The sequence below is a fragment of the Ovis aries genome, chromosome 5, assembly GCF_016772045.2.
Source record: "Ovis aries strain OAR_USU_Benz2616 breed Rambouillet chromosome 5, ARS-UI_Ramb_v3.0, whole genome shotgun sequence".
In the NCBI taxonomy this organism is placed as follows: Eukaryota; Metazoa; Chordata; class Mammalia; order Artiodactyla; family Bovidae; genus Ovis; species Ovis aries.
The window spans coordinates 6,406,258-6,429,704 of NC_056058.1; the positions used below are offsets into that span (position 1 = coordinate 6,406,258).

Genomic DNA, 23,447 nt, shown 5'->3' on the forward strand with positions numbered 1-23,447 from the left:
TTTTTTTTCTTTTAGTGAGTATTCTCTCACTAAGCATAGCGTTTATTCATGCGGCATTTTTTTCCTTCTCTTTCCAAAACACCTTCCAGATCCATTTGGTGGGGATCCTTTCAAAGAAAGCGACCCATTCCGTGGCTCCACCCCTGATGACTTCTTTAAGAAGCAGGCAAAGAGCGACCCATTTACCTCAGACCCGTTCACAAAAAACCCTTCCTTACCGTCAAAGGTGAGTGACCTCGGGTGGGCCGCTTTTCCAGTGCTGCCTGTCTGTGGGCTCTCCGTGTATGAAGGCAGCCCTTCCCACCCGCATGGACCAAGTCAGGGCCTCCCTCTCTCGGACTGAGCTTGCTAGGCCTGGCCAGGGAGAGCCACCAGAGGCTGGGCCATTGCCTGGGAGCTGGCAAGAAGGCCCAGCCTCCTTCCTGGATGGCACGGTGACCGTCTCTGCTGGTCCCTGTGGAGGCTTGCCCTGTGAAGCCAGGTGTCACGTCCAGCAGTCCGGTGAGCCACATCAGGGTGTTCGGTGTCCTGAACAGCTGTCACCCCTCTATCCCTTTCGGTGCCCCTTTACTTTAGTTTCAGGCCCACCGGCTGGGTTCTCTGCTTGGCCACTGCATCCCCTAACAAACAAAACAGCGCCGCACATGCCCACAGGTCTGCCCTGCTGCCTCTGAGTGCCCAGTGCAGATGGCGACATTGGCATCAGCCTGCCTCAGGGGGTCCCCGCTGTGGCAGGAGGAAGTCCAGACGCAGAGCCTGCCACGCTGAGTGTGCTCCCCACCCCCCAGCAAGTAGTAAGCCCTGTGTTTTGTACATTAGGCCCAACAGACTGGTATAAATTGGTGTCAGTGAGGACTTAAAAAGCAGAAAAGTAACTTTTTGATGGCATGAGAATTCTGTGTCTAAGTGAGGGCCATGTGTAGCTTGCCTGCATGCTCTAGGCTGCATCTCTGTCCTCGTGTTACCCACACCTTGGCTTTTCACTTGTCCATGGACCTGCTGGTCTGTAGCACTAGCCCCAGAGCTCCTTGAAGGCAAGGATTAACCTGGAGCATTTCTGTCTCTGTGACCCGTTGTGAGGGCCCCCTTTCATTCCTGATGTTGGTGGTCTGTGTTCTCACCTCTGTGTTGATCGATTCTATTCATCTTTTCCACAAGCCAACTGTTGGTTGTGTTGATTTCCTCTCCTGTTTGTTTTCTGTTTCACTGATCTCTGCTCATGATTCCCTTCTCCCTGCTTTGCTCTTCTCCTTCTAACTTCTTAAGATCCAACCTTAGGTCATTGATCTTGGGTCTTCTTTTTCTAATGTAAGTGTTTAATGCAGTGTATTTCTGGGCTTCCCTGGTGGCTCAGTGTTAAAGAATCCACCTCGCCACTGCAGGAGACACGGGTTTGATCCCCGGTCTGGAAAGATCCCACATGCTACGAGGCAACTGAGCCTGTGCACCGCAACTGTTGAACCTGTGCCCTAGAGCCCAGGAACCGTAACTACTGAGCGTGAGTGCCTGGAGGCTCGGCTCCACAGCAAGAGAAGCCCCCGCAATGAGAAGCCTGCACGCTGCAAGGAGGGCATACTCCCCATTTGCCACGACTAGAGGGAAGCCCGCGAAGCAGCGGAGTCCCAGCACAGCCAAAAATGAATGCAACCATTTTTATAACACACCCGTGCTGTTCTCTTCAGGCACTGCTTCAGGCGCATTCCACACATTTTGATATGTTGTATCTTCATTGTCATTCATTTTGAGATATTTTTCAATTTCCCTTGTGAATGCTCTGTTGAACCGTGGATTGCTTAAAGGGCGTTGTTTCATTTCGGAGCACTGCCCCCCCCAGGTATTTTATAATATTGGTTTCTAATTAGATTTATTGTTATTAGATAACATATCTTGTATGTTTTCAGTCCTTTTAGGTTTATTGAGACTCGTTTTATGGTCTTTGTTGGTGAACATACAGGGTACAGTTGAGAAGAGTATCTGTTTGCCATTGTTGGGTATAATGTTCTGTAAATCCCAGCTAGGTCAAGGTGGTTGTTCTGAAGGTCTATTTTTTTCCCCCCATTTTTTAAAAGGGGGCCACGCCCATGTAGCTTGGGGGATCTTAGTGCCCCAACCAGGGATGGAACCTGGGTCACATCAGTGAAAGTGCTAGGATCTAACCAGTGGGTGGCCAGGGAATTCCCGCTCTTTCCTTTTTTTAATTGAAAGTTTAGTTGATGTATAATGATGTGTTAGTTTCTACTGTACACCTCAGTGATTCAGTTACACACGCACATATGTATTCCTTTTCTTATTCTTTTCCACTGTGTTCTGTTAGAGGACTGATCATCCATTCTTAAGGTGTTTGTTAGCTCTGCCAGTTGCTGCGGTGTTGAAATCTTCTCCTACGATTGTGGCGTTGTCCCTATCCCCCTTAATTCTGTCAGGTTTAGCTACATGTATTTTGAAGCTGTCAGTTGCCTACATAGTGATGTTTGCTGTATCGTCCTGATGCAGTGACCTTTTTTCTTTAAAAGGGTTCCATTTTTCCTCTGGTGATAATCTTTGTCTTAATCTGTTCTTATCACATTTTAAAATAGCCACCTCGTTTTTCTTATGCTTACTCTTTGCATGCTTTATCTTTTTTTATCCACTTACTTTCAACCTATCTGGGAGTTGAAGTTGATGTCTTTTGTGTTGAGCATGTATCAACAGTTGGGCCTTGCTTTTCTATACAGTCTGGAAATCTCTGCCTTCTAAATGGAGTATGTAGTCCGTTCACACTTAATGCAGTTATCAGTATAATTGCATTAAACATCCACTGGATCACGGAAAAAGGAAGAGAGTTCCAGAAACACATCTACTTCTGCTTTATTGACTATGCCAAAGCCTTTGACTGTGTGGATCACAATAAACTGGAAAATTCTGAAAGAGACCATCTGTCCTGCCTCTGTATGCAGGTCAGGAAGCAACAGTTAGAACTGGACATGGAACAACAGACTGGTTCCACATAGGAAAAGGAGTACGTCAAGGCTGTATATTGTCACCCTGCTTATTTAGCTTATATGCAGAGTACATCATGAGAAACGCTGGGCTGGAGGAAGCACAAGCTGGAATCAAAATTGCTGGGAGAAATATCAATAATCTCGGATATGCAGATGACACCACCCTTATGGCAGAAAGTGAAGAGGAGCTAAAAAGCCTCTTGATGGAAGTGAAAGAGGAGAGTGAAAAAGTTGGCTTAAGGCTCAACATTCAGAAAACGAAGATCATGGCATCCGGTCCCATCACTTCATGGGAACAGATGGGGAAACAGTGGAAACAGTGTCAGACTTTATTTTGGGGGGCTCCAGAATCAATGAAGATGATGATTGCAGCCATGAAATTAAAAGACGCTTACTCCTTGGAAGGAAAGTTATGACCAACCTAGATAGCACATTCAAAAGCCAAGATGTTACTTTGCCGGTTAAGGCCCATCTAGTCAAGGCTATGGTTTTTCCTGTGGTCATGTATGGATGTGAGAGTTGGACTGTGAAGAAAGCTGAGTGCCGAAGAATTGATGCTTTTGAACTGTGGTGTTGGAGAAGACTTGAGGGTCCCTTGGACTGCAAGGAGATCCAACCAGTCCATTCTGAAGGAGATTAGCCCTGGGATTTCTTTGGAAGGAATGATGCTAAAGCTGAAGCTCCAGTACTTCGGACACCTCATGAGAAGAGTTGACTCAGAAGGGGGTGGTATAGGATGAGACGGTTAGAGAGCATCATAGACTCAACGGACATAAATCTGAGCAAACTCTGGGAGATAGTGAGGGACAGAGGAGCCTGGCGTGCTGCAGTCTGTGGGGTCACAGCAGGTTGGACCCAAGTTAGCGGCTGAAGGACACGAACAGACAATGCAGTGTAAAGTGTAAAAAGCTCGCCATCATGTCGATCCGTTTGTCCACCCACCCCAAACAGCAGTGTCTCTGTTATAGTTGTCCTAAGAAGGCACATGTCTAAATATATTAAATGCCTTATGACAGTGTTATAATTTTTGCTTTAATCCAGTGTATCAGTTTTAAACCAGTTTTACAGTCAGTTTTAAACCAGTCAGTTCTAAAGGAAATCAGTCCTGATTATTCATTGGAAGGACTGATGCTGAAACCGAAACTCCAAGACTCTGGCCACCTGATGCAAAGAACTGACTCATTTGAAAAGACCCTGATGCTGAGAAAGAGAGAAGGCAGGAGGAGAAGGGGAAGACAGACGATGAGATGGTTGGATGGCATCACCGACTCGATGGACGTGAGTTTGAGCAAGCTCCGGGAGCTGGTGATGGACAGAGAAGCCTGCCGTGCTGCAGTCCATGGGGTCGCAAAGAGTCGGGCACGACTGAGCAACCGAACTAAACTGAACTGATCACTTTTAAAGAGAAAAAGTAGTTGTTGTTTTCACCATATAGTCACCGTTTCTGAAGACCTTCACCCGTTTCTCAAGATCTGGTTTCCCTTCCTTCATCGTTTTCCTTCAGCCTGAGGAACTCACCTCAGCCCTTGTGGCGCAGGGCTGCTTCGTTGGGATCCTTGAGTGTGTCTGTGCCCAATCCAGCGTCGTTTTCCCTTTGGCACTCGTAGGATGTTGTCCAGTATCCTCTAGTCTCTGCTGCTCTTAATGAAAGGTCACCAGCCTTTCAGATAGCTGTTCCCTGCGTGTGACATGTTCCTTTCTCTGGCTGTTCTAGAAAACCTCTCTTTATCTTTGCTTTCCAGTAGTTTGTGTAGGGTCTGGATATAGTTTTCTTTTTATTTATGACGCTTGGGGTTTGCTGAAGTTCTTACATCTATAAATTAGGTCTTTCGCCAAGTTTGGTATGTTTTCAGCCATTATTTTTTCAAAAAAAATTTTCTTTTTTATTTTCTCTCTCTCTCTTTGTGGGATTCCAGTTACACAGGTGTTAATATTATCCTCAAAGTTCCCTGAGGCCCTGTTTTTCTTCTTTTCCATCAGAGTATGTAATTTCTCTTGATTTATCTTCAACTTCACTTCCACTTTTGTCCTTTGTTGGCTAGCTAATCTCCTGAAGCTTTTATTCTGGGTAGTTTACAGTTTTAGAATGTCCATGTTTCATCTGTATAGTTTCCACTTCTCTGCTAAGATTTCCTATCTGGTCGTTCATCTGAAGTGTATTTTCCTTTATCTCATTAAGCCCAGTCACTGCTGCTGTAAAGTCATCCTCATCTGAGAATTCCAGTATCTGGGTCATCTTGAGATCATCTCCACGGATTGTCTTTTTCCCTTGAGAACCACATTTTTCTTGTTCTCTGTATTTGAATAACTTAGAGATATATCCTGTGCATTGGGAGTACTGTGTTGTGGAGACTTGATTCTGTTGTGTTCTTCCAAAGAGTGTGGGTGGTTTTGTTTCAGCAGGCAACTAACTGGTGAGACTCACACCGTAGTCTCTCTCTGTCTGGCCTGTGGTTTCATTCCTGTGGCCTTAGCTGTAGGCTGCACTGAGTCTGCCCACCCACACACAGTGTAGGGGTCAGCCTGAGACCTGGGCATAGCTTATCATGGAATTTGGGACTCCCATTCTCTGCCTTTCCTTTCTAGACCCCGCATCCCCCCTCCTCTTTTTTTAAGCTTTGGAAAAAATAGTCTTTTAATAACTGTTTTATCACCATGTTAAGTCATGCAGTTACAAAGTAGTTAGAAATTTCTGAAAGGATATTATTGTTAAAAAAAAAAAAAAGAAGAAAAGTTCATTCTTAAATAAACAATATCTAGCACTTCACCGGGACACTGCTGTTCAAAAGGCCCTGGCCAAATAACTCCCCAATAAAACACAGCCCCAGGTTGTTTGCAGCCACCTGGGGATGAAGCCACGTGCAGAAGACGAGGCCTCTAAATGAGGACACGAAGTCAGGGCACGTCGGGGCTGCTGGCAGTACTCAGCGCCGCCAGCCAGACTCCAAAGAGGGAGTGCAAGCAGGTTTCTTTCCGGGACACTACTTGAATTATTGTTCAATTAGTCAACACAATAGATCTTGATAAGAGAACAGTTGATAAACATGATAAGGATGTTACTTAACGTTCTTTGGATTATATGTTGTAATTATGGTTAGTAAATTCCAACAGTCTTAACAAAGACAGCCTGCCTCATTTGCAGGTATGAAGACAGCTTAGTTCTCCACTGGGCTTTTTGTTTTTTTGCTGGGCCACATCCCTTTTTCGTGGCTGTGGCTGTCCTGGGATTCCCGCCTCTCAGCTTCAGTGCAGAAAGACAGTGAGTTTTCTTTTGGAATCCATAGCCTCTCAATATTCTCAGACCATAGCTATCAAGACGGAAAACCTGGGAGTTCCCTAGTGGTCTGGTGGTTAGGATTCAGTATTTTCATGGCCGCAGCCGGGGTTCAGTCCCTGGTCAGGGAACTGAGATCCCACAAGCTGAGCAGTGGGCCAAGATAAAACAAAACCTGGAAAATTCAGCCTTGTACTGTTTTTTTGCTGCCAGATTTCAGTTCTCTTCCAAAGTCTTGCTGCTTTGACTCACTTCCTAGGTCTTCAGGTGATTGCTTTTTTTTTTCCTTTCCCGGTCCAGAGTATTGGTATTACATGCAGGAGGGGTTGGTCTGCTGGACTGTGCCAGGATTTGGTTTAAATTGCTGTGTCCTCCCCATGGCTGGGACAGATGTCCGGAGAATTTGTGGCTGAGTGAATGGGTGACGGGCACAGGAACTGCTTTTCACTCTCTCCTCTCCTTTTCACTCAGCTCGACCCCTTTGAATCCAGCGATCCTTTTTCGTCCTCCAGTGTCTCCTCAAAAGGATCAGGTGAGACCAATGGCTGCTTTTACTTCTCACTCGTCCCTGGGCAGGAGAATGGCCCACCTGTTTCCAAAGCTGGCATGTCCTCAGCGTTTGTGTTGTTAGTAAGTAGCACCCAGATCCTCACCCGGGGCAGTGTGGCCCATGCCACGGCCCTCGTCTTCCTGAGCGGGAGCTGGCATCTGCTGGGAAGGAAGCTTGGCTGTAGGGATTAATTCAGTAATAACACTAACGTATTAGTTACTTTTTACTCAGTCTTCTTATGAATGTTTGGTTTGTATGTTTGGCTTTTTTTCCTAAATAAATCCAAAGTTCTGTTGAGGCTTGTGCTATGGGCGCTGGGTTTGAGGGACCCTCCCTTCACAGCATAAACCCTTAGGTGTGCCTCTAAGGGAGGGGAGCTTTTGCGGACTGCCCACCCCACCTTGCCTGTGGGAACAGGCCCCAGTTGGTACTGCTGCCTTGCCTAGCATCTTGGCTTGTTAGTTACAGAGCTTGACTTCATAGGTGGGCTTGTGGGCTACTCCAGGAAAATCACACCACCCACCAAAGGAAAAAGCTCAGCAGAAATCTCTGCCCACAGATGACCTCCCCACGTGAGCCGTGTGGGCGGCAGTCCCCTCCCTCTCACTCCCCCTTCCTGGTCCAGCAGGACAGACACCAGGCCCCGTCTGTCCTTCCATGGGGGGCTTGCCGCTCCGTGAGTGTGAACGATGCTGGCTGGCAGCCCAGCCACAGGGCTGAGTGCCCCCAGCTCATGTGGCCGCAAACCATCTGGCTGAGCTGCACCAACCACAAGCCAGAGTGGGCCGAGTGGGGCGGTGGGGACTCCTGGTTGAGGACCTGCACCCAGAGTCACCAGCCCGCACACAGACGTGACCACCCAGGATCCGCTCTGGCGCTGTGGAGAGCTGAGAGACGGCACTTGGGCTTGCCCGCGGGAGGCGTGTTCTGTGAGTGTGGGATAACTGCCTCTCCTGGTGTTGCTTGCAGGTCCCTTCGGAGCCTTAGACCCCTTCGGGAGCGGGTCCTTCAGCAGCGTGGAGGGCTTTGCCGACTTCAGCCAGATGTCCAAGGTAAAGCTCTCGCGTGGAGCCCCTGCACCTCTGCCGGTGTCCTTGTGCTGCGGCCGTGGTCTCGTCCTGGGCTGCCAGGCATAGTTGCTTCATGCCACGTATGTGTTTCCTTGGCACCTGTCGAGCTCCGACATGCAAAGCGCATGCTCACTTGACGTCGTGAGTGTGCAGACAGGGTCTGGAAGGTGTCCATGGCTGTGGCTGGACGCATTTCCCTTCCTCCAAGTGGCGGTACCAAAGCCTTGAGTCCCCCTGCCGCCTGCCCAGGCACAGGCGCGAGGGCCTCCCTCCTGCCCTCACTGGTGTCTCACAGCCGTCAGACCTCAGGTGATAAAGTCTCCCAATGGCCAAACAATGCAAGAAGGTGTTGAGCACAGGGGGCCAGGCCTGGCGTGCAGCCTGCGAGGCCAGAACCGGGGGCCACAGGCCCACACGCAGATGTGTCTGGAGCTGCCTGTGGGTAGAACCCGAGAAGAATGTGGAAAGTGAGGGCTGGGCTCAGTTGGTGAATAAATACGCGGGTGAAACGTGAGCTGTTCAGGAAGGCCCGTAAGTCACTTCTGTTCGGCCTGGGCGGTGTCTGCGCGGCCATAATTACCTGAACTGACTGTAAATGTAGCCCCACAGGCGGTGTGATCACTCTGTCGAGAGGGGCTCGAAGGAGGTGTGGCTGGAGAGCTAAATCTTTAGCAGAGCAAGAAGTCCGTCGGTAGAGACTGTCCAAAACAGAGCGAGCAATAAGAGTAGAAGCCCATGACTCTGAGGTGCATTTCAGAAGAAACCGCTGAGCTGTTGAAAGCGCTGGCTGTGGGGAGTTGATGTGCAGCTTCTGTTCTCCGCCCTAACCTTTAGTGTCCCTTGGTTCCGACTGCGAGCCCGGGTTAGCGGGTTGAGGGAAGCGTTCGGTGTGTGTCTTGGCCTCGTCGGGAGGGTGGGGTCCCCTCAAGGATGCAGAACCAGGTGCAGCACAGCCTGCTGGAGCCCCGTGTTCTCCGTTTATTCCTCGGGTGTTTCCAGCCGCCCACTTTGGTCCAGGTGGCCCGGGCTCCGTGGCCGCTGGGGCACTGGTGAACACGTGCAGATGCAGCTCCTGTCCCTGATCTTGCCCCTTAGTTGGTGGGCGGGGGGATGGCTGGAGAAGGAACCCTGGAGCGTGTGGGAGCAGGCATCTACAGCCTGGAGCCCGTACCTCCCACCCCTCGCACCCCGCATGCCAGCTCCTCAGAGGGGCATCCCGCCTGCTTCACTCAGCCCGAGGGGCGCACGGCTGTCTGGGTGCTGAGCGCTTGTGGTTAGCAATGTGTGATTGTGGCATGTGGCTTCCAAGAAACGTTTGAGGTTTTGTTCAGGTTTTCAGAGAAGCGCGTGAGTGTAAACTGTCGAGGTAGCAAATCTAAGTCCTGGCTGGAGGCAGAGCATCGGTTTGCCCATTGGCTGCCGTGGGAGGGAGCCTGGGGGTGCCAGGCTTTCCGTCCTGTCTCCTTCCCGTGCCTGGAGGGAGTCACAGTCCTGTGGGAACTGGGACACTGGTGGTCTGGGATCGGCCAGAAGGGACCAGAGCCCGAGATGTGCCTTCGTGTCCACCTGTGGCTGTGTGGCTGTTACATGCACTCCCCGGGTGGAACTGCGTGTCCTTGGCTTCTGTCCCTGCTTAGCGGGCGGGAAACTGTCCCCTGAAATGAAGAAACCTCTGCCACACGGGGGCGGCAGTCTCCAGGGAAGGGGCTCATGCCCTGTTCTCAAGCCAGCACGAGTGGGCCCTCTCCCCCAGAGGCAGGGGAACGAGGGCAAGCAGTGCCCCCGAGCTGGGACCAGGGGACAAGGACGAGGCGTGAGCCAAGCCCTCTGTATCAGGGCGCACTGGAGGCTGTGTGGAGTGGCCGCCTGGCGGGACCCGGGCCGCCGCCTCCAGGCAGCACCCGCCTGTGTCTCTGCTAGCTGCAGAGGCGACCCTCAGCCAGGCAGTTCAGAGCCTGGCCCTTCCCTCTTGGTGCCCGTTCTAACCTGCAGGTGCGTTTTCCCTCTTTCATTCCGCTTTCCCTCTCCTTGATCTCGTGTCCCGGCTCAGGCCACACACACGTGCACTTGTGACTTCAGAGCCAGCGCCCCTTCCTGTTGGTGGCACTGGGCGGGACAGGGCTGGCTGGGGCCGTGGAAAGTTTGTCTCCATTGTTTTGTTTCCACGATCCCATCAGCTCCTGATCTCATGGCGCTTGCCCAGCTCAGTTCAGCGCCCTAACCTCATAGGTCTGTTTTTCCCTTTTGGTTCCCTTTCTGTTTTTCAAGAACAACATTGTGTGTATAAATAAAATGCCGAAGGAAATGAAAGTAAAGTGGCAAGAAGGTGTTTTTTTAACTGCTTGGGGGGGGTGTGTGTGTGTTTTGAACATCGCTGTCTCTTCTCCACCTGAGTGGGGTGGGGAGGCCATGCAGGCTGGCACCCTTCCTTAACTTCACCCAAAGCTGGAGTGTGCCCCTCTCTGCCCGGCAGTGCTGGAGGAGATCAACCCGCAGTCTGATTCCCTGGATTCCTCTGGGAGTGTCTCCAGGCTTGCACCCTTAGTTGAGGTCCCCTCGTACCTGAGGTGATTTTTCTAGGCAGTATTACCTTGCGTTAAGAACACTTTTCCCAAAATAGATCTCAGAGCATCTGAGAATAAAAACAAGACTCCAACTTAATTATTTCACCCCTCCTACCCTAGGATTTTTTAAAAAAGCCAGCTATGAAATACTTGACTGCCCTTTGTCAGCCCATTTTCAGTTGTTTTTCAAGCATGCATTTCTATTTAGGGCTTTTTTTTTTTTAAGTTGAGGGTCATTTGTTTTAAGTCAATTTTTTGAACTGTAAACCTTTTAGAGCTGTGTCTTGTATAGTAGCTTTGCTGTCTGTGTGTTTTTCTTTTTTTTTTTCTTTTTTTGGAGCACACTTCACTATAGCCCAGCCAGAGAGCCCCTACCGGCTTTACTGAAACCCTTCTAAAAATAGCAACTTTCCCTGAAGCTACAGCCTGAGTAGGAACGAGTCAGGTCCCAGAGGAGGCTTCTTGGAAAACTTCAAGTCATGAAAGTCAGGATTCGGAAATGACGCAGGCTTTTTGGTGTCAGAAGTGATAAAACTCCCTGCTGTGGGCGAACTCTTTCTCCCTGGAGCGGGTCCACCAGCCACGCAGTGGGTTTAGATAGATGAGGGGGCGGAGGGTCGGCTTGGCCCACGGTGTGCCCAGCCAGCCGGGAGGCTCAGTGCATCTTGCGCTCCGGGGTGTGGTGCACAGGCTGGGTGGACGAGGGCCTCACCGTGCGCCATGCAGCTCTGGGGGTGGGGGCGGGGGGTCCGCACCCAGAGGCTCCCAGGTGTCCCTCTGCACCCCTTCCCCAGAGCTGGCGCATACCCAGCTCCCAGGACAAGAACGGGTCCACTCAGGGGCCTAGGGAGCTGGTCATGCCCCGTTTGCCAAGAAATTGATTTTGGTTCTCGCCTGCCCGTCTAAGGTTGTGGCAAGCGTGGAGAGAGCTGTCAACCCAGGGCGTGTCCTGGGAACAGCAAAAGCAGAAGCAGCTGCGCGCTCTCCATCTCAGCGGCTGCTCCGTCTTCTTTCCCGAACAGCAGACCCTAGCCGCTCACTTTAAAGCTGAGCTGCAGGTCCACGCTGCACCTTGGCTCTCTGGCTCGCTCAGTCTGGGAAGGGCTCTGTGGATGACAGGAAGCAGCAGAAACATAGTGTCGGTGGCCAGCGGGCATTTGCAGATTCTTGCGGGCATCCAGGGGAATCCGAGTCACGTCCACATTCTCAGCATGATGCTGCTTGCGCTGTCTCTGCTGATGTGGTTTGGGCGCCGGGTGGAGCCGCTTACGCATTCCCTTTCGACTTCTCGCCCAGCCCTGCGAGCGCGGGCAAGGCATGGTGGTCATCTCACAGAAGAGGAAACAGAGGCGCGGAGCTGGGAGCGGGGCCTCCAGGTCCCACCCTGAGGTGCTGTGTTGTCAGCAGGCCATGTCTTCTCACAGTTCCTCAGCTTCCCTGCCTGTGAGATGGAAGGGGTGGCCGGAGGACTCTGTCCCCAGGCCGGTGGGACGATGTGGCGAGACCAGCACAGAGTGGACGTCTCCTACCCTGGGGGCCCTCTGAGGTTCCGGGGGAGGAACTGGGTGCCCAGCGGTCTTGGCTGAGGGTGCCACCGCCCTCTCCTGGCCCCCTCCTTATCTCTGTGGACCAGCCGCCTCTCTCCCACCCGAGACGAGTATCTGGGACTAGGTACCAGGGACAGGGTGGCTGCATCCGTGTCCCCATGACCATAACCCCGTGACTGATGCCCGCCCTTCTCCCCACTGTTCCATCCACACGTGGGAACCAGGTGCCTAAGGAAGTCCCTAGAGTGGGCTCTGCTGTCGCTTGACCAGCCCCCCCGACCCGCACTGGGGAGAGTACTGCACGTGCCCCCCTCACGCCTGCTCCACGCCCACCATGCACAGTCCCCCCTGACCCCTGTGCATCCCCTCTCCTTTTCTCTTCTGAGGATCATATCAGCATTTTCACTCCAGTGTCCACTACTTCCCTCTGTGTCCAACAGCTCTGAATCTGCTCTCTCTACTTTTCCCTAGTTCTTTTCTGTGTGAGGGAACACAATCCCCCACCCATAGAGAAAGCAGTCTCCCTTTGGGGCGCCTCTGGTCCTCTGCGCTCATCCATCCGTCAGTGGAGGTTTGTCATGCCCAGCGCCATGCTGGGGCTCCAGGAGCGGGTGCTCGTATGGACGAGTCCTTGCCCGCCGCGGCCAGGTGTGTGCCCTATCGGTGCCTCTTGCCTTTCAGGCCACTCAGTTAAGACAGGAGGGTCCTGGGTGCCTGACCCTGGCTTGATAAGCTATGTCCTGTCAGCTCACCCTAGGATGTCTGAGCTGGTGCAGAAAGGGGTGGCACGGAGGGGTCTGGGGGCGGCAGTGAACTCCAGCCCATCTCTGAGAAGGAACAGGGGCTCAGGGTGGACGGGAAGGGCTGAGCGCCCCCAGTCAGGGACCCTGTGTGTATGGAGGCCTAGGGATGGGGCACCTGGGGCTCCAGGCATCAGAGAATTGCCAAGAGAGGGTTGGGTCCACTGCAGGGCTGAGGCCAAAGCATTGCACAGTAAGGGGGCTGGGGGCTATGAGGAAGGCCCTGTGTGCCTTGAGGAGTACTGGGAGTTGCCTTTAAGCTTCAGGGGCTGGCTGCGCTGCTGCCTGCCCATCCACCTGCCTCCCTGCCCGCCTGCCATGTTTACCTTCCCGCCTGCCTTCCTGCCCACCTGACCCTCCAGGCGTCTCTTTGTGGCTGGTGTGACATGGTCTGATTTGGGTGTGAGATGGTGGATGTCGGCGGGGAGCGGGGCGCGGGTGAGACTAGGGCTGGAGGAAGCTAGTGGAGGGTCCAGGCCAGAGGCAACAAGAGCCCATTGGAGGTGGCGGTGGCTGTGCCAATGTGGATGGGGTGGGCTCTGGCTTGAGTCCCTGGGGGTGCAGCTCAGCGGCACAGAGCGGGTCTGGTGCCGCTCTGACTGAGTGGCTGACACTGACCGAAGGGAGAGGGGGTGGGACACGTCTCTGAAGTGTGAGCAGGAAGCCCCGATATCCCCTGGCGGGTGGCAGGGAAACAGCTCCCCACCCCCATGCCCTGCCGCATGACATAAGCCCCCCGAGGCGCTGGGTGTTCCCGCCTGCTCCGTGTGTCTGCCAGCTGCCCCTCGTGGGCCAGAGGACCCTGTCTCTCGAGGGTGGAGGAAAGCGGGGGGCTGGTGAGCAGCCCCCGGCCGAGCGGGGACCGTGCCGCACAGCGTGGCGGGCTCGGTGGGCGTCCCTGCCTCCGTGTTAATGACTGTTTCTGCCTCTCTTTTCGTGTCCTCTCTTGCAGCCCCCAACTTCTGGGCCTTTCACCTCCTCCTTTGGAGGGGCAGGATTCTCAGATGACCCCTTTAAAAGTAAACAGGACACTCCCGCTGTGCCTCCGAAGAAACCTGCTCCTCCGCGGCCTAAACCGCCGAGCGGTCAGTACGCTTCCTTCTCTCGCAGCCACCTGCCCACCGTTGCCGGGCGGCGGGGGACGGTGGGCCTCTCTCCGCTCACCAGCCCAGAGGGTCCGTGTTCGGAGCCAGAGGGGCTCCCCTCTGCCCGTCACGTGGCTCTGCGCACCCCGTGTGCCTGGAAGCACCTCTGGTCCTTCCTGCCCTCGCCTCGTCCTGTGGGCCCCTGGGCTCTGTGTGGGGCTCCAGGGTGGTCTTCAGAGGCCGGGGGCTAATAACCCTCCTGGTGGTTGGCAGAGCTGCTGCGTGGCCCCTGGCTCAGCATGTATTCATGGCCCCTCCAACCTCCCCACCCCTCCCGAGCTCTTTCCCAGGTTGGCTCAGGGAGGGCCCAGGGCTGGGGGCGGCGGAAGCAGTGGCTGAAGTCACTTCACCCATCCTGCGCCTCCAGATTGGTTCAGGACTTGGGGAGGGGTGGGGCCCTTCCTTGGTCATGTTTGACATGAGAGGAGTCACATGGCTTGGGGCTCCCTTGCCCTCTGCTCCTGCCCCAGCGTCTAGGCAGGTAGCTCCGAACCGGGGGCTTCCTGCAGCCCTTCCTTCTCCTGGTTATGGGATGTTGCTGGCTTCTCGCAGGATTGAGGCTCTCTGAGGGTGCCGAGGATGGTTAGCTCGTGCGGGGTACCTCTCTTGGGTGATGGCGATAGCTCAACAGGCCAGGTTATCAGACTTAAAAGCAGGAAGCTGTTGCTCCCAGTGGCGGAAGGACTCACTGCAGCTTTCCAGTCATTAGTCTGTTCCCTCTTCATGCTCTGCTCTGGTCCCCTAGCAGAGCCCCCTGTGCTGCCCCTAGACTGTAGCATCACAGAAGAACCACGCGCTCCTGCGGTCGTGCCTTCTGTTCATGGCCTTCCTCTTCTGGTCCTTTCTGTTAGAGGGTGGCTCTCTCCTTCCCACCTGAGCGCACCTGGCCCCCCCCCAGTCAGCCCCCAGGGCCTCCGCCTTGTGGCTGGGCAAGGGTGGAGGCCCCCTCTGCACCCTGAGGTCACTAGTTATGGGGGCTCGTCAGCTCAAGGATGGCCAGCCTTCCTACACCTGTCGCTAGAACCGCACAGAGGGGAAGATGCTTAAAAACACACCCTCTCCCCTCCCGTCACTGGCTGGCAGGGCCTTGTCTCAGGAGGACAGGCCCTCTGCCCACAGTGCCCAGTTTGGCCGCCTTGTGGATGGGACACGAGAGAAAGCATGCCCAGTGGGTGGGGTGAATTTATGACATTTTCTATAAACCATGCTTCAAAGGCATTTACCCTGAAATGGGGTGGGGAGTTGAGGGGGAAGTGAGAACTATGAAGGAATTCCCTGTGTCTGCAAGAGGCCGCTCACACCTTAGAGGCTGTGATCCTCGGGGGACACTGGCTGGCCGCCTGGTTCAGTGGCGTTGGGCCTCCTCTATCAGAAAGACGGGAGCTATAGCCAACCTGTGCACCCAGTGACACGCTGCATGCGTGCACGCACACGCTCTCACAGTGCTTGCACGCCCCTGCGCACACATTGCACATGTGCGTGTTCATGCACACGCACGCACACACGCCCGGCAGCTCAGCATCTGTTGGGCCTTGTGGAAGAGCTGCCCCCCTTGCTGGCTGCGGCAGGCGCCGAGCTTCATTCTCAGGGTTTCTTGGAAACATGCATCTCAGCCTCCTCCCCTTCCCTGAACCAGCGCGGGGGTTCCTTTGAAGTCGCCCTCGGCTGGCACCTCCCCTTGTGTCTCCCTCGGTGAGCCTCCCCACCCACCGCGGCTTCTGCTCTCAGTGTGCCCTGGCCTTGGGAAGCAGAGCCCGCTGGAGGCGCCGCTCAGCTCCTGGGGGCTGGCTTCGGGGCGCAGGCTTCTCTGAGCCCTGTCCGTGCTGGGGGAAGCCTGGGCGTGTAACCTGGGGGTCTCAGGCCGCCTCTGCTCGTCATGGCTTTGGCCTGCTGCACCCTTGCTGAGCCACAGCTGGCAAGGGGCCGGGTGCCCCAAGTATCCTCTTCACATCACGACCCTCAGGGTGCAAGGTCACAACTATAAGCCTGCCAGATTCTGGCAAGACCCTCAAGACCAGACAGGCACCATGATGCCGTCTTATCAGAACTGGAGAGGGAAGTGAGAGAGGTTCACATGGGTGCCGAAGCCACGCAGCAGGAAGGGCAGCAGGGCCAGCCTACACCCGGTGACCCCCACCCCCTCCCAGGCCTCCCACCCCCCCACGCCCCCAAGCTGTATTGAGAACCACGCCATGAGCTTTGGGGCAGCCTGTGTGCAGTGCTTAACCTGTAAGTGGCCACACCGTGCCCGCATGGAGGCCTAAACATCTTTCGTCTGATTCTCTTACCTAGAAGCAGTGGCTGAACAGGAAACCCCCACGCTGTACACGTTGCTGGGTGGTAGGTACACGCTGTGTGGCGGGTGCTGTGAGAGCGCTTCAGTGGTGCTTCTGTGATTCCGCACTAACCTGTAACAACCGGAGACTGCCGGCCGTGTCGATGCTCCTGCAAAGGCCGCCCGTCCCAGCGGGCGTCACTGAGCAGGGTGGATGTTGGTGGCGGGCATGGACTTGTCCTCTCCAGCACCCGACCCAGCGGGCGTCACAGCAGGGTGGATGTTGGTGGCGGGCATGGACTTGTCCTCTCCAGCACCCGACCCAGCGGGCGTCACTGAGCAGGGTGGATGTTGGTGGCGGGCATGGACTTGTCCTCTCCAGGCTGCTTCCCCGATGGAGGGATTGGAGCCCAGCCGTGTGCATGGCCCTCTTCTCCCCCGTCTGCATCACAGGGAGCAAGGCCTCATCGACTGGAGCCGCCTGGCCGTTGTCTGCTAATATATTAGCAAGACAAGTCAGCAGATGAGAGTCAGAGAAAATCCCGCTTGGAATATTTGTTATGGAAGCATCAGGCTCAGCTCTCGCTTTCTTGGTTCCTGAGATGGGAAGTAGCCAAGGGGATGTCCATGGGTGGTGGTGGTGGTCTTTGTGACGAATCAGAGTCCAGCAGTTGGCGAGTGCGGGTGTCACGGCGCGTGCTTTTCTGCACTTCTTGCTGATCCGGCCCTTTCCTGCTTGGAGGGGCCACGTGGCCAGCATATAAACGTGCCGCGTTGTCATGCTCAAGGGCCACCTGACGTGTGGGGGGTGTTGGTCCTGGGAGGATGAGCAGGGAGGGGCTGAGGCGGGTCCCCTGCTCCCAGGGCCGGGTGGCTCTGGCGGCGGAGCCATGACCCCCCTCCTCCACGGAGGTAGGTGAGCAAACAGTCCAGCCTGCTGGGTGATCGTGGCTTTTCTTACATAACACAACTTCATACCCACACTCCAGAGACCATGAGGAAGGAGTGGGCTCACCTTCGCCATTCTGTATGAGAAATGGGTCTGATTGACCACACTCCCACTTGAGGCTCGCCTGGAGGGGACCCAGAGCTTTCTGGAACCCCACCAGGTCTTTGTGTCTGGAGTCAGCTCTGGCGTGTAAGGCCAGGACAGGCAAGTCTGACCCCGGCTTGATCAGACTGGTCGCACGTTCTGGCCGCTTCCGTCTCCCGGAGGGGCTCTGGGCAAGTGTCTTAACCTTGCCGAGCCTCAGTTTCCGCGCCTGAGCTCGGGCGCAGCTGTAGCCTAGCGTGTGGCCTCTCTGGTGAGTGCCTTGCACAGCTGATGAGCATTGCTGTGAGCGTGGTATGTACCCACCAACCCGGCCCTGGGGTGCAGGGACCAGGACTCAGGGTCCTCCTTCCCCAGGGAAAGACGGAGGCTGGGCCCGAGGCCGTCATATGCATACAGGGAGTTCTCAAGGGATCCTTTTCCCCCATGAGTTGGCAGTTTAGCAGATATCTTTGCAGCCGAAAAAAATAGCGTGGGTAGTTGAACTTCAAAGAGGGCTCCAGGGTCCTTTCTGGCAAAGCTCAGCTGTCGTCACTCGTGTGGGACCAGGTGGATGTTTGGGTCTGAGTTAACGCCTGGCTTTGGGGGTGCCAGCCTTTGTGCCCCAGCGACTGCAGTGTTCACAGCCTGTGGGAGCTGAGTTTTGGTTGCATCTTTAAGTTTGATGAAAGATTAGTTGACATGCGATCTACACACAGCGTCAGCCTGTGCAGTCAAGGTGGGGATCCCGCCGGCCGGGAGCCTCCCCAGGGTTCTCTGGGAAAGAGTTCTGGCATCCAAGGCCTGTGACTGGAGCAGCCCTCGGGCTGGCCATCTGCCCTGACCCAGGCCAGAAAGCTTTGCTCGACAACCTTTGAGAATTACCCTGTGGGGCAGTGCATGGCACTCTGGAGTTGGCACTGAGTTCTCTGAGCCCAGAGGTCTTTTCTAGAAAGGTCTATCAAGGTATGCAGTAAGGAGCAGGTGTCTGTTTGGGTAGAGACTCGGTTTCTTCTAGGCAGATGCAAAACAGACCGCTCCGGCAGCCGCCGAAACCTGTCAGTTAGAATTAGCGCTGGTACACCTCCCCCAGGTAAACAGCGATGTGCTCTCTGCAACGGACCGGAGATCAAGATCAGTCAGAACTCACCGCCGAAGAGTTTCTAGGTAAAAGTTGTTGATTTGCAAAGGGAGAAACAGATTTTTTTTTTTCAAGTGCAGGAAATGGCTGTGTGGGTGTCAGTGATTGGGCCCTCGCGCCTGCGGCGACAGATAGCGGGATCCTGTGCCCCGGGCCCCACCCTTGCCACTTCCTGTAAGTGCAGCCCCACATTGCGGTTCCTGCAGTGCCTGGGTGACACCAGCTAGCGTGCCTTCACCGCTAACCAGCCAGTCACCTTTAACCTCTCCCCAGTTTAATTATTATTACAGCTAATGACCTTTTCACCTGCAGAATAAAGCCACGCACACTCCGGTGGTATCTTTCTGCCCCCTCCCCCTTCTCAGTATCCTTCCAACCCACACCAGACAACGGGATGCTATTTAATAACTAGGGTCCTGTTTGATTCAAGTGATTCTGAAAAAAATAAATCATCATTTCTCCCCTAGAACCCAAGTCCCCTCCCACACCTGTGACTGACCCCACACGGTAACAGAACAGGGTCACAGAAGGCGGCATCTTTCTTCTGGGTGCCTTTCTGGTGGCTGCCTGCCCCTGGGGCTGGCCCATTCGCCCGGTGGTCAGCTTGGCCATCCCGGGAGCTGTCACCCGGGAGCCGGCTGCAGAGGAAGCCCTGGTGCCCTCCATGGCGCCAGCCGGGGTGTGTGCCTGGCTCTTTGAGGCCAGGCGGCGCGGCGTGAAACCAGGGTGGTTACGCAGTGCCCCTGTGGATCCCAACCCCTTGTTTATCGTGCAGGATCCACTCTGAAAATGGCTTCTCCAGTTGAGCCGTAGCGGTTAGCACCTCGGCCTTGAACTTAACTACTTGAATTCCGTTCCCACGATGATTTCAGAGAGATAATTCAGTGGGTACATGTGATAGTTCTAGAACAGGACAAATGCAGTTCACCGCTAGCTCGAATGTGGAAAAACGCGACAGTTGCCGGCCAGCCGGGGTTGGGGTGCTCCAGGGTTGGGGAGCTCCAGGGGAACCTCAGGCACCCAGCCTGGTGGAGCCCTCCTTTTCCCGTGGGCTGCCCACTGCCCCCGCCTCCTGTCAGGAGCGTCCATGCTGGGACTGGGCAGGACTCCTGACCACAGTGCTTGTGAGCCGGCTCCTGGCCAAGGGAAAAAAGTCACTTTCCTCTCAGCTGCTTAAGGTGTGAAAAGCCTGAAGACGAATTGTTCTCTGGGGTGAATTTCTGTTTTGCAAAGTCGGCCGAGTTTGCAAATAGAAGCATTTGCCTACCTTAGCCCGCGGCCACCCTCCTGCACCCAGAATCGCGTGGTGGGTTGAGTGGGAGTTGGGTGACACTGCTACCACCTGTTGTGTAGCGGGGTGCAAGTCCAGACTTGGGGGGCCTGGAGCAGAGGAGTCGGGACTCAGCCTGCTGGGGTCTGGGGGTGTTTATAGCAAGGCCTTGAGGTGGGGTGCAAGAGCCTGGACTCCCCAGTCTGGCATCTGTGTGTAGGTGTGAACAGACAGCAGCTACCACCCTGGCCCTGGCGCCCCCCTCGCCCACGGCAGAGGCCCCGTGTATTGCCCCCAGCCCCTTGGTTTCACCTATAGCAAGGTGAGGGGCGCCCAGGGAGGCGTTCCCCACGAGGTGCTGGCTTTTCTGACGGGGTGAATGTGGCCCCCCAGCTCGTCACTCCTCGCATTCAAAGCACTGAGTCAACCGCGCTGCTGCTGCTGCTGTCAGCTGAGAAGCAGTGGGTGTGTGTGTGAGTGGGTGGTGGGGACCAGCCCTGCGGAGCGCGGGGGCGGGCGGGCCCCCAACTCCGGGCTCTCTCTGCCTTTCGCGCTGCCCCCACACTGGGAGGGCTCCCGGTGGGCTCTGCCCCCCGCCCCTGACTCCAGCGCACACGAGTGCTTTCTCCTTTCCAGACCCGCTGCGCGGCACCCTGGGGACTTTGTTAAATGTGGGCACGGCACCTCCCTGCCCGTGCCGAGGTGGTGTCCTGGCCGTACGGGCGCCGCTCTGTAGGGAGGAACCAAGGCTGGGCCACCGCGGCCCCACCTAGCATCTCCCTGTCCCCCCAGGCACCCCACAAGACCCCTCAAGGGGACATGTAAGGCCAGCACATGGCTGATTCAGCAGAGTGTTGCAGACGCAAATCAAAAAACAAATATAATTAAAAACAAACAAACAAACTTTGAGACCTGCCAGGCTGTGTTATTTTTGTGTGAAGGCTGATTTATGGTTTGTAAACTCATTGATAAGTTACGTACCCCCTCCCCGTGTTTGCTGCGGAACCAAAGTAGCCCCTGCCAAGTTTCTTACGGATGTCTTTGGAGCCCTCCGTAGAAACCTCTTAAAAAGTGTGTTTTTCAGTCCTAAGGGCATCTGTCCTTTGAGGACCCCAGAAGTGTGGCAGCATTTTCCCCTTCTCGCCTTCTCCCTCTGACGGGGCAGTGACCCCACACCCCCTGGGCTCGCTACCTCTGACCACCCTCGGCACCTTGCAGAGAGTGAGACAAGCTCATCAGGTGTGGGGGTGCCTGGTGGATGATAGTAAATATTTGTTCAGCTTTTCTCAACAGTTCAGAACCAAACCTCATCCTGCTCCCTTCAATGCATTCAGCAAATTTGTCTTAAAATTCAGTAAATATTTTTAGTGGAAAATCTCAACGTTGTGATGGTGGGGACCTCAGATTTTATCTTGCCAGGGCTCTGATGCTTGGCCCGGCTTTGATCTGTGGGGTTTGCCTTCTCCTCATGTGTGCCTGAGCCAGAGTGAGTGGGGCTGGAGTCTGCAGGGCTCCTGGCTGGCACGCTGCTCGTGTGGCCCTGCGGCTCGCGGCCCAAGAAGTTAGGTCACCTCGTCCCACCAGAGGGGGCCGGGTGTTTCTCTTGTGCGTTGGTGAAAAGCGATCTTAGCAAATAAAAAGTTTCCGAGTGATGATGGGTGAAGTTCTGGACAGCCTGCTTTCTCTCTTCCCCCAGTTCAGCTTCTTTGCCGGGTTCAGGGGGCAGGAAGGGAGCAGCCGAGGTGACAAGGAGGGCACCTCCGCAGCCATAGCTCTCCTTTAGAACCACTTTCAGAAGTCTGGCGGTTGTGTGGGTGTGCCGTGTTGCGTGGGATGAGTGACGGTCGTGTGTGTCCCATGTTGTGTGGGACGAGTGACGGTTGTGTGGGACGAGTGACGGTTGTGTGTGTGTCCTGTGCTGTGTGGGATGAGTGACAGTCGTGTGTGCCCCGTGTTGTGTGGGACGAGTGACAGTCGTGTGTCCCGTGTTGTGTGGGATCAGTGACGGTTGTGTGTCTCCCGTGTTGCCACAAATGGCAGCTTGGGAACGTCCTGTGTTGTGGAGAGTGACAGCTCAGGTGGGGCAGCTGTCCTGACCACAGACCCTTGTTTTTTATTTTTGTGTTTGGTTGTTTTTGTGTTTGTCTCATCTACGGAGCGGCACTTTCCAACTGCAGCCCTGAGTCTTCTAGATAGAACCCAGCCACTGTCTGGTCGGGATGGAAACACACACCCTGGCTCCTGTCTGTTTTTGATTATGTTCTATTCATCTGATTTATTGAGACCCTCCCGCAAGTCACCCAAACCTGTTAAACTCTCCTTCGAGGTAAAAATTTGCAAGCAGGAGAGCCTGCCTTCCTTCAGTGTTCACGTTTGAGTCATGGAGGGGGTTTGTATTCCATCATTTTCTCCCCTCCCTGCCGACTCTCCAAGTGGAGACCTTCCCGGAGAAGCCAGGAGGGAGAGGTTGGCGCAGGGCTTCATGCCCTCCTGCCCCCGCCGGCCTGCCAGTCCCCGATCCTGGGTGCTGGGGGCCCTCTTGGTGTCGGAAAGTTCAGAAGCAGGAGAATTAAAGACACTGCTCCCAGGGTGGGGCCGGCCAGCAGGTTTTTTTTTAACAGCACACACCGTGGTAAACCATCAGGTTCATATTGTTTTTGCTCAAGGCCGTCCTGTGTGCGGTTTCGGTGCACCACTAGGGTAGCTGCTGAAACTGCTGCGGTTTCAAATCAGCCCTGTTCTGTCCTGTCTTCAACCTTGGTTCCCCCACCCTGTTAATGAAGCCTCCTCTGAGTACCAGGGAGTCACTGAGGGGCTCGGCAGCAGCTTCCAGCTCCGGGCTGGGGGAGGGTCTTTATCTGATTGCAGTCACATCCTCCGGTCCACTCAGGCCTCCCTGCCCTGGGCAGATGTCTAGGAATGACAGGCCAGGTGTCATCCTGGTTATTAGTTTTATACCAAAATTTAAGGCAAAAAAAAAAAAAAAAAGATTTGTGCTCTCTTCTCTGAAACACGCCCCAGACAAGCCTCTTTCCTTTACTCTCGGTGCCTGGAGCCACAGAAAGGCTAAAACGGCAGGTCTGCCCAGGGGCACGGAGGCAGATTGAGTTACCCTGTCACGTTTAATATGAGCACCACTTCAGAAAAAAACAATTAAGGACTTAGCAGAAGTGGTTACATAAAAGCAGGAACCAGCCCCAGAATGTATGAAAAGTGCAGCTGCTAAAAATAAGTGGGGGCGCAGAGTGGGAAGTGCTGTGGACTAAGGGCAGTCAGGGCAAGGGCGTCTTTTGAAAAAGGCGTCTCTGCTCGTGAGCGTCGTGTCAGGCCAAAGCCAGGAGGCCACCAGTTTTGCACGTGTGAGGTCCGATAACTCAGCCTCTGTGCCCGAGCACAAAAACAGATAACCGAGAAAAAACCGTTTCCCCTGCCACCACCACTCCAAAACAGGAGCAGTTGATGTGCCCCGGTTTCGTATTAACACAGTCACGATTTCTAAATAACAACGGTTTCGGCAGCCGAGCAAAACCAGGCCCCGGGCCGTTCTTGGGTGTGAGTGCCTCCTTTCAAGATCTCACCGATCGATCGATCATCTCCGTGCCTGTTAGAAACCTCAGCTTGACATTCTTGCCGGCTGGATTCTTGACTGCCCCCCACCCCTAACCTCTGCCCCCAAAGTGATTAAAAAAAAAAATCCCCCAGACCAGAGGAGGAAGCTCTTCTTAACTGAAAAAAAAAAAAAAAAGGCACAGAAGTGGGTGATGGTGTATTTGAACATTTGCACTGTTGGGGTCACTCTC

General features: G+C 54.6%; 2 protein-coding genes across 33 annotated transcripts in view; one reads left to right on the plus strand and one right to left on the minus strand.

The window, feature by feature from the left end:
• EPS15L1 (epidermal growth factor receptor pathway substrate 15 like 1) overlaps window positions 1-23,447 on the plus strand; it is a 106,439-nt gene that overhangs the window by 72,088 nt on the left and 10,904 nt on the right. For 10 of the 31 annotated variants that reach the window (XM_060416221.1, XM_042249721.2, XM_060416222.1 and 7 more), the window contains 6 exons: window positions 90-226; window positions 6,727-6,787; window positions 7,775-7,857; window positions 13,739-13,871; window positions 16,224-16,271; window positions 18,453-18,551. In XM_060416221.1, the coding sequence (XP_060272204.1) occupies window positions 90-226; window positions 6,727-6,787; window positions 7,775-7,857; window positions 13,739-13,871; window positions 16,224-16,271; window positions 18,453-18,551 (561 nt within the window). The remainder of the gene's footprint in view (window positions 1-89; window positions 227-6,726; window positions 6,788-7,774; window positions 7,858-13,738; window positions 13,872-16,223; window positions 16,272-18,452; window positions 18,552-23,447) is intronic. The other 21 variants (XM_060416234.1, XM_060416237.1, XM_060416236.1 and 18 more) reach the window with 3 other exon arrangements.
• Window positions 5,599-18,386, minus strand: LOC121819589 (uncharacterized). 2 transcript variants are annotated; one of them, XM_042249734.2, is made up of 2 exons: window positions 16,220-18,386; window positions 5,599-6,963 (listed from the first exon to the last, which is right to left on the minus strand). In XM_042249734.2, the coding sequence occupies exon 1, from the start codon at window positions 17,228-17,230 to the stop codon at window positions 16,310-16,312; it is 921 nt and encodes a 306-aa protein (XP_042105668.1). In that variant the 5' UTR covers window positions 17,231-18,386; the 3' UTR covers window positions 5,599-6,963; window positions 16,220-16,309. The 2 variants fall into 2 exon arrangements, with proteins under 2 accessions (XP_042105668.1, XP_042105669.1); XM_042249735.1 differs by lacking the exon at window positions 5,599-6,963 and adding an exon at window positions 9,609-11,910.

Excerpts from the sequence above, each read along its gene's own strand:
- LOC121819589 (XM_042249734.2), bottom strand. The coding sequence starts at position 17,230 with ATGGCGAAGGTGAGCCCACTCCTTCCTCATGGTCTCTGGAGTGTGGGT.